The 9,356-nt window shown below is 35.4% G+C and overlaps 2 protein-coding genes across 6 annotated transcripts; both read right to left on the bottom strand.

Moving 5' to 3' along the window:
- Positions 1-1,006: 1,006 nt before the first annotated feature.
- On the bottom strand, positions 1,007-5,877 carry LOC131001838 (uncharacterized). 2 transcript variants are annotated; one of them, XM_057928447.1, is made up of 10 exons: positions 5,544-5,877; positions 4,792-5,008; positions 4,095-4,252; positions 3,384-3,529; positions 3,158-3,220; positions 2,988-3,080; positions 2,110-2,271; positions 1,908-2,011; positions 1,610-1,728; positions 1,007-1,534 (listed from the first exon to the last, which is right to left on the bottom strand). In XM_057928447.1, the coding sequence occupies exons 1-10, from the start codon at positions 5,635-5,637 to the stop codon at positions 1,284-1,286; spliced, it is 1,407 nt and encodes a 468-aa protein (XP_057784430.1). In that variant the 5' UTR covers positions 5,638-5,877; the 3' UTR covers positions 1,007-1,283. The 2 variants fall into 2 exon arrangements, with proteins under 2 accessions (XP_057784430.1, XP_057784429.1); XM_057928446.1 differs by having other exon boundaries at positions 4,095-4,261; positions 5,544-5,844.
- A 728-nt stretch (positions 5,878-6,605) lies between these two features.
- Positions 6,606-8,650, bottom strand: LOC131001837 (anaphase-promoting complex subunit 13). Of its 4 annotated transcripts, none has more exons than XM_057928441.1 (4): positions 8,484-8,650; positions 8,275-8,362; positions 8,108-8,161; positions 6,606-6,802 (listed from the first exon to the last, which is right to left on the bottom strand). In XM_057928441.1, exons 2-4 carry the CDS (start codon positions 8,348-8,350, stop codon positions 6,741-6,743), a joined length of 192 nt encoding a protein of 63 aa, XP_057784424.1. In that variant the 5' UTR covers positions 8,351-8,362; positions 8,484-8,650; the 3' UTR covers positions 6,606-6,740. The 4 variants fall into 4 exon arrangements, with proteins under 4 accessions (XP_057784424.1, XP_057784425.1, XP_057784427.1 ...); XM_057928442.1 differs by having other exon boundaries at positions 8,488-8,634; XM_057928444.1 differs by having other exon boundaries at positions 8,275-8,467; positions 8,569-8,600.
- Between the last annotated feature and the right edge of the window lie 706 nt (positions 8,651-9,356).

The following is a 9,356-nucleotide window of genomic DNA, read 5'->3' as shown; positions in this document are numbered from 1 at the left end:
CTATCATCAACTTACTGAAGAGACATTGACCCCTGAGGCTATCCACTTTGAAGTTGTCTCATGTATTTTCGAATTTTAGGTTTATTTCAAAGTGGACATAATAAATTAAAGAACGGAAAATCTTATCCTATATATACTTGATAGGCAAATTTAATTCATGGCAACAAAATGCATAACAAAAGCATTTTATTTATGTTATTGGAAAATATAATTCAATAATCTATCTTTTATATGATAATCTACAATGTCATCGTGGATTTCAAAAATATCCAAATTGAAATAGTAAAAACAAAAATTGTCTACTCAGATAGAATTATGACCAAGTATTTTTCTTATTTCTTCAAGTTTTGGTTTTTAATTTAATTAAATTAAATTTGTCCCACCAAGAGTAGAAGAGCCTACTGCCTAGCTCTTTGCTACAGCTCAGTGTGGCTGTTGATTGAGTTGATGAGCTGAGTTGCCTCGACCTACTAACCGTTGATTCGTCTATTTTTCATTCCTGATCAGAGGGCAAAAGTGGTTGACAAACTAGGCTTCACCCAAAAGGCTTTGAGAACTACATGATGAAAATGCATTTCCACATTGCAAATATATGTAGAGATTTATTACCATGCATGTTACTATTAAAGGAGGTTCTTTGTTGTCTGTCAAGACTCAGATCTTAGCTGCTAATTTTAATCCAAATCTTGATAAGCTTGCTCCATCTTCCAATCCCTTCATCTATAAACAACTGTACATCACAGATATGAATAGATTACAAAATGTGATCATGTAAGGCAGGAAATCCCAAAACACTTGACATCTCCAACTTCATATCATATCCTGTCCAGGAAAAAGAGACGTGTGACAATGAAAGACATACATTTGCTGACACCAACATCACACAAATTAATTACTCAGACTTTGACATATTTGAATACAACCCCATGGGGCATAAGTGATCAAAATTTTCTTATTGTTGGAATAGGAAAAGCAATTATAAATGCACTGGACTCCTATCAATAGCTACACAGCTCAAACATGCATAATACTCAGCAATAATCATCAAAATATTTAGATTTACATCGATCACACAGTCAATTCCCAGCGACTGTTATAGTCACTTGTAACAAATCAGTGAGAGCAATTGGTCAGCTAAAACTAGGGTTAGTCAGAAGCCGGGCTCACGTTAACATAACAACCCAATGTCCAAGTAAAAAGGTAAGCCTGAACTAAAAGCAGCTAATAATATAGTCCAGCAGGTTTACGGCTGTGAAGCAGAAAATAGAGTTGGGAATGAATCTTTAAAACCATTGAAACCATCTCCTCTGCTTATATGCATCCTCTCTCTTTGGAGCTAGGGTTATCCTATCCGCATGGGAGACAGCCCATCTGTTGAAATCTGGTGAGGCAACCAGCCCTTCCATAGCTTTCCGTGTGGACTCCCTAGTGAACGATTCCCATTCATCCTTCGCAAATTTTCTTCGATCAGGAGTATCATGGAATGTAGAATAGAAAGTCTCTGAATCTGTTATTCGTGACTTACTAGTTTGACCTGAAAGAATAGTCAAATGTCAGGAAGTGATTGCAGTGGCTGAAATTCATAACATTTGAATTAAAGGAAGTCCACCTTGGACAGGAGTATATGAAGCTCTTGTTGAAGGCCTGGGGACAGAAGCATTGGCAACTGGTGATGCATATGGATAAACAGGTTCTCTGACATTGATCTTGGTCGGTCTACTCAACTTTCTGCAGGATATTTCATGATTTATCACAGAAAGAAATTGAAACCCAAAAAGTAAAAGAAAATCACAATGCACCAGGAAGCATGCTCAAAAGTTACATTAATAAGGCTTAAAACCAGAGGGCTTTCTTCTCCACTTAAATGTAGGAACTATTTTACTCAAACACACATGTCATTGGCTTACTTGTAAACACGGCGAACAAGCTTTGGTTGGATGGACCTCAATCCCAAAGAGAAAAAAATTCCACCAATCAATGCATTTATTGCCAATAAAGGATCTATAGAGCTCTGAAAAAAAAAATCCATGATCACTTTTCGTGACACATAAAAATAATTTTGAAATAGGGGTGGTCAGAATACATTAATAATATGGAGAATCGAGAAACCTGAAGGATCAGGACAGAGGCAATAATACGAATCGACCAAGTAGCAAAGAGAGATACACCATCATCAACAGATCCATCCTCTGTGATGACAAGCTTGCGCACAACCCAAAAACCCAACCAAGATCCAGTGATTAGAAGGAAAACAATCAGAAATATTAGCAGCTGCAAGGCATAAATAGCATGCATTAGCACAATGCGGATCATACCATCAGTTCAAAATCGGGAGACAACCTAGTTTATGACAAATAGTTCAAAATAAAATACTAAATCCTTGCCTAGGGGCTACATAAAGAAAAAGAACTCGATATTTTAAACCACGAAAGAGGACTAGATAAGTACGGAAAGATATGATGCAGAAGTAGGAAGGGGAAGAGTGACACCAGCACTATAGTGTTCTCCAATACACATCTCATGTTTGGCTAACTTTTGAGGGGAAAACAAATAAGAGAAAAACAGAAGCATAATTGCTTTAAGGTTGCATTTGAACCCATCATAATCATAAGTTTGACAGGGACATTATATGGCAACATCAAGCATCCAGAGCCATGGGTAACTCTCATCTAAAAAATAGATTACAATTTTCTATTTTATGAATTAATCATACAAGATAAACACATTAGTAGCATGTAAGTGGTTGTGATTTTACTCTTAAAATTAAATCTCAAATAACTTGCAGAGGGATTTGAATGTGAAACCTTGGAATGGATCTGGAATCAGAATTTTAATGTATTGTACTGGCATTTAGCAGTTGTATTTTTAAAAACACAAAAATTGATTCCAATATAGGCACTATAGGAGAATTTGCAGCTTCGTAATTATTATATTTCACTGTCAGGGGAAGACAAACTAAAAGAATCAGATATAAGAAACTTACATACAGGATCATACATATCTTCTGAAAGTCCAATCTCGACCAATAGTGAACGTAACAATCTTGGCACATAGCGAAGTAGGAAGGTTCCCAGGCCGACCTGAATAGAATGAACAGATGAAGTTATAATAGCACATAAATAGCCAATAGGATGGGACGATATGCAAATTCACATACAAAGGAGGAGTACAAAAACACTGCAAGGGAGCTTTTTCGACCAGTTGGAAGAAGTTTCATCCCCTGTGCCAAAGCAAAAGATGATTAGTAGTAGATGAATACCAGGAAATGTTTATTGTCCCTTTTTAAATAATGGGACTGAGGCCTTTTCATTTGTTAATGATGACCTACAATACTAGTAATATTTACATAAGAGAATCTGAACGGAGAAAACTTATATACTTACCTGGAAAAGGACCATTAATATCACAAGTAAAGCCCCTGCAGCCATGGCACCACTGTAATAGAAAACTAAGGACTTGCTGAGCACGGAAGCCAAACTCATCAAAACTATTCCAGAAACGAGGAATAATATCCTATACAAAAAGAACTCTGCAATAGGACATCAACTATAGTGAGTGTTTACAAAAATAACCCCTATTGGGAAAGTGATTATGCATATAGATTGTAGTAATTGCTTCATAGTAAAAGTGAGTAGTGTTTGCAAAGAATACCAAATGCAGTATAAAATTTAGGCAAAAACCATTAATGCATGTGAAATGACGTTTTAGCCTTCACGTTTGTAATATGTGCAAGGAAGATTTTGAGGGAAAATTCAAAGAATGCTAAAAGTTGAAATTAAGAGTAGTAAAATGCAAAATTATAAAAAAGGAAAAAACAAAAAAAGAATGTGAAAAAGCAACTACCTTGGTGCTTCTAAATATTTCAGCTTATACCACATTATGCTAGCAGAACCTGAGTTTGAAAGCACTCAAAATTGATGAGCACAAGCCAAAATCATTTTTACAGCTTTATAAGTTTTTTGCAATCAACAGTCTAAAGTACAAACAAAGCTTAGAAAACTATTAACCACTAACTAGCAAACAAAAGGAAATAACAGAAAGAAAAGAAAATAGTGGCAACAAGAAATAATAATATGTGATCTTAGACAATAAACCTTCATCAAGAGAGACTTCAATATTTTCTGAATAAGATGCCCCCATCCTTATGTCTAAGACTTTGTGATCAAAAGGAGACATTGGTTTAATCCATAACCCATTTGAAAGTCTTTCCCACTGGTCGTGAGTGCACATTCCTATATCAAGAGATTCATTCCTGCAGTCACTAACCATGTTATTAAGTACCTAAACCAATAAATATTCCCAAACATATTTATCTGTGTGTATGTGTGTGTGTCAGCACATAAAAAAAGGAAATAAGTGAAAATGTTGTCCTGCTGAAAATATGTTGGCACCTACCAAGCAAAACGAGATGAAGATGAGATAAGTTTATATTATCACTTCAAGAATTCAAACGTTCTTTCAACAAGTGTTCACAAAGATTAATCAGGATATTCAATGCCTTTATTAGCTCATAGCAACTATGGTGTTTCGAGATTCAATCAGGAAAACAATAAAGCAATGCTTTGGCAACCAATAGTAGATCAAACTTTTAGCTAGCTATGGATTTCCAAGAAAAAACTGACAGGAGATTCCGGGATTAAGGTTAACAATACAGCAGTCACATTCAGTCATATTAAGCAACTACATTTATTCTGACAGAAGATTGCTGGAATACAGTGAGACAGCCAAAAACACCAAAGCAATTAGGGTTTTCTATCACTTGAGCAATAAAGTCTCATCAAAGCAACTTACCTATGAAAGCAGACATCTATATTTGGTGGACGGCCACTCGAGGTTGCATGTGAAACTTTTACCTTCATGGAATTTGCAAACTTATTTAAATGTTTGATCCTTGGCAAACCTTGAATTAGAACTCTCCCACATTTAATTTTAGCTCCAGGCCTGGAACCTGGAGAATTTTCCACTATGAAGCTTGGAAATAGCTGCAATGCTGCAGGCCCACCAACAGCTGCAACAAACAATGCATAAGCCATAAGCTAAAATATGGGTAATCACTGAAAAAGCAAGTTAGCTATCCAAAAGGCAACATCCAATTCACAGATTAATTTGCGAATTCAAGTCTTCTCAGGAATTACGTTCAAAAGAATCTAGAGAAGCAATTCTTATTCCTAATTAGAGATTTCACAAGGCTCTTCAACCCCTTAATATCAGTGTCTCGTATTAAGGGGCTTGAAAGAGTCTTGTTGGGATTCTAAAGGGTCAAAAACTGAAAAGGATTTAAAGTTTTTTTTCATTTAAAAAAAATTAACAACTTCAGGTAGCATGTGAAACAATTTACAGAATCAAAATCCAATCTCCATAATGCAACTTAAATCAAACCCGGGAGAGCAAACCAGCATAATCCAAAATTTCCATAACGGTGAAAGCTCGCAGGTATATAAAGCATTCATTTCAGGCATATACCCTGAAAGCTACGAACTTTACATATGTTCCTTCAGATGACAAGAGGGGCAAAGATAACCCTAATTACGGAGAGCGTTTACCTAAAGAGAACTCAGAAGCAGCGCCCACAGAGAGAACCACCAAATACGAGACGATAATACACCATAGAATCAGTGGTGGAGTTACAGTAGCCATAGCTCATCGAATGAAGAAATTTGAAATGCGGAAGAATTGGGCGGGTAGTTGTGCTATTTCAGAAAATCATACTAGTATTTGTTCATTTGAATTAGTACTATTTTATGGCGGTCCCAACCATTTTCTTTCCAAGCACAGGATTGGTGAAAGGCTTAAGGCTAGCTGGTGGGGCCATAAAACTCAAGCACAATTTTTTGGCAAAAACTTCTAAAATTTTGGCCAATTTTGGCCGTATCTATTAAGACACTTCACTTTAAATCTCCTAATAGGTTTATACTCCTTTTGAAGTGACCTAGGTCCTAATAAGATAGTATTGAATCAAATTTAATTTATCTAACGTATGCATGAGAACCACTCTTTTATCTTTTTGACAAATTTAGATGGATATGTGTATGTGAAATATTAGGGAATTCTATGTTGATATATTTTGTATAAGAAATTGTGATGGATTACCACGTGAAGAATGTCAGAGATTTTTATTTTTTGACAATTTTGAATGAACATGTGCATGTGAAATAACAGAGAATCTCATGTTAATAAATTTGGATGAACATATGCATGTAAAATAGCACAGAAATTGTGATGGACTACCACGTGAAGAGTGTAAGAGATTCTTTTATTGATAAGTTGGAATGAAAATTCATACAAATTAGAGCATCCATAGTGGAGGTGACCTGATAAATGGGGGACCACATTGGGTTAAGGAGGCCACAGTGGGTTAAGGGCTCTTAATGAATTCTTACGCCTTTATGCCCTATTACGCCTTTGCGGCCTGATAGGTGATGAAACGAATTTACATCCAATTTTTATTTATTTCTCAACAAAACTCTGGCAATCATGGCCCTCCAAAGATCTTATATGTGACGATCAGTTATATGTTGAATCGTGTGGGGTTGGAGATCAAACTGCTCATTCCTTGTATGATCCAAACACCAACCACATTGAATTTTACAAAAAGAAAAAAAAACGGCGCATGAAATCGAATAACCATATAAAAAAACCTCTTACATCCGAGTACTACAATACATGCTCCGGATATATATAAGCAGCAAAAATAGCTGATACGAAATGATGAAGATGGTGATTCTCATATTGGAGATGCCTCATTGGTTTCCCAGTGCAAGATCATGCCAAGCATCAGCCTCAACTGGTTGGCTTTCCTGGTCTGATTACATAAAACATATCATCATATGCACGCTTATATCAACTCATCAAAGATTAACTCTCAACTCAATGCTCATAACAACATACAATCAAGAATTATGATATTTCTAATCATTTGATATCATCTCATAGTTCCTACGGTAAGGTCGGAAATGGAATACCATTTAGATTAAAGGGTGTCTACAAGCTCGTAGTAGGAGTGGGCAATCGGTAAAACCATGCTGAACCATTCAACTAAAATGATCATTGAGTACTGACTTTGAATTGAGATGATTTCAGTAATGAAGTTTACTTTAAGCCAATAAGAAAGAAAGAACAAAGTTATTTTCAGTTTCACATTTTGTTAAGCAACAAAAATCTCATCATACAAAATCATTTAATACTTCAATGAAACCAATAGCATAATTTCACAACCTCATTGAACATTCTGTAAAACACAGCAATAGCATCATCATGCTAGCATATACAGAATAAACTACGAGTCTACGATCAGTAAATACATACAATTTTGGGACTGAAGTTGCCAAACGACAAACATAATCGAAGAAATGAACAATAATCTACAGAAGCAGCAAGAAGAGGGTGTTTGGCTAATCATATTTTTAAACAACTTAAAAACTCCAACAGCTTATTTGAAGAACTTATAAGATGTAATGTTGTAATGTTTTGTGAAAGTGTTGGGATAGTTAAGCTTACAAGTTAGAGACAAAAAATTCTAGTTAGAGAGAAAATTGAGAAGATACAAAATTGGAAGGGTATATGTTGAAAATAACAAACCATAATAGGATTATTTTTGTAAATTGATCATTGCTTATAAGTTGTTGAAGCTTATTTTCACAGCTTATAAACTGTTTAGGAACTTATTTTGCAAAACACTTTTCCAAGAGCTAAGCTCAGCCAAACACCCTTTAAAAGTAGTTGGTTTATATGAAGTCCTAGAAATATGAGTCTTGGCAATTGCAGTAGCATCATGTTAGTTAGACTTTGTTCAGAAGAGACATAGAGTTGAAAGTCAATTGCAGGGCAGTGTCATGTTATATTGTTTGTTGGCATTTATATTTAAATTGTTTAATCCCACAAAAGTAAATGTAAGAATAATTCCAAATTCAGAGCTTTACATAGTTAACTCAAGGGGTCCAGGAACAAGGCCATCTTCCTAGAGTAGATACTACATTCTAAACTGTTCCTAAACGAGTTTAAGCTAATTCTCAACACAATTCAATCCATATGGGGGGAGATAAAACCAATTACTTTGCACGGCTACCAATTTCTATCACTTGAAGATAGCAAAGAGTAAGGGACATACTTGAATCTTCAGCATCATCGGTCCTAGAATCAAGTAGAGGTGGTAAAGGAAGATCTGAGAGAAAGATATAAATACTAAATCAAAACCCTAGTATTCACAATGAAAGACAAATTCACAATTGACACATCAATAGACCAACAAAACATTCAAATAAAATGGAGAAGTACCGTCATCAGGTAGAGTATCTCTCATCCATTCCTCGTCCACAATGTCTATGAGGATGCCCAAGCTTAAATCCGCCATTCTTAAGCTTCCCTTCATATTCAATCAATTTCCCAAAATTCACGAGCCCACGGTTAGATATCAAAGAGTAAAAATGAAACAGCAAGAATCTTCTTGATTAATATGCTCCATTGGAAACTGCACAGAAAAATACCTACAATTGATCAAGATTTCAGCTCAGGCGAAGAGCGGGGATGTGGCAAACGAGGAAAAGAAGTACTGCACAGAAAAATACCTACAATTGATAAATAGGTGTTTGGGCTAATTGGCCGAAGCAGGGTGTATTCAATTTAGAATTTATTGAATTTTTTATATTTCCAAAATTCAAGGGTATTAATTTAGATTTTAAAATTTTAAAATTATGTTGATATTCAATTATGACTCTTGAATATTCATCGGAATATTGTGATATTGAAAATGTATAGGATTCTAATATATTATGGACTTTATAGAATTCTTAATGCCCTAATATAAATGTAAAATTCTACCAAAAATCTCATCTTTCCATATCAAATTTTGACATATAAGAGCATTCACAATGGTTACACGATAGCCATTACACGATAGGGCTATCGTGTAAATGTGCTATCGTGTAACCGTTGCGGGAGAGATTTACACGAGGGCTACACGTTCTATCGTGTAGCCCTTTAAACCGTTTGAATTTTTTTTTTTTTTCAATTTTTCTTCTCTTTATAACTAATTCTATCATGTAAGCTATCATGTAACCCCACTGCAGCATCTTTACACCATGTGGTCCCCCATCATAAAGTAGGCTATCATGTAAGCTATCATGTAACCCCATTGCGGATGCTCTTATGCCTATCTCCACTACAAGATAAAACATCAACAAAAGCAGAAGACGAACTAATTTGGACAAGGGTGAGAAGACATATAAGGTATGTCAAATTTCCCAGCTATTTTGTCTAGGGCTGGTAAACTGGTTTTGGTTATTCGGTTTTAACCGTAACCGAACCGAAAAAACCGATTTTCGGTTATCGGTTCGGTTCGGTTATCGGTTGGTGCGTTC

The sequence above is a fragment of the Salvia miltiorrhiza genome, chromosome 8 (assembly GCF_028751815.1).
Source record: "Salvia miltiorrhiza cultivar Shanhuang (shh) chromosome 8, IMPLAD_Smil_shh, whole genome shotgun sequence".
Lineage (NCBI taxonomy): Eukaryota > Viridiplantae > Streptophyta > Magnoliopsida > Lamiales > Lamiaceae > Salvia > Salvia miltiorrhiza.
The sequence above is the reverse complement of the archived record's forward strand: the minus strand, read 5'-3'. Positions and strand labels throughout refer to the sequence as shown.

Excerpts from the sequence above, each read along its gene's own strand:
- LOC131001837 (XM_057928444.1), bottom strand. The coding sequence starts at position 8,368 with ATGAAGGGAAGCTTAAGAATGGCGGATTTAAGCTTGGGCATCCTCATA. Across the intron at positions 8,162-8,274 it reads AGATACTCTACCTGATGACG|ATCTTCCTTTACCACCTCTA; the intron begins GTACTTCTCCAT and ends TCTTTCTCTCAG. Across the intron at positions 6,803-8,107 it reads CGATGATGCTGAAGATTCAA|ACCAGGAAAGCCAACCAGTT; the intron begins GTATGTCCCTTA and ends TTATGTAATCAG.
- LOC131001838 (XM_057928446.1), bottom strand. The coding sequence starts at position 5,637 with ATGGCTACTGTAACTCCACCACTGATTCTATGGTGTATTATCGTCTCG. Across the intron at positions 4,262-4,791 it reads ATAGATGTCTGCTTTCATAG|TGACTGCAGGAATGAATCTC; the intron begins GTAAGTTGCTTT and ends TAACATGGTTAG. Across the intron at positions 3,530-4,094 it reads TGAAGTCTCTCTTGATGAAG|AGTTCTTTTTGTATAGGATA; the intron begins GTTTATTGTCTA and ends GTCCTATTGCAG.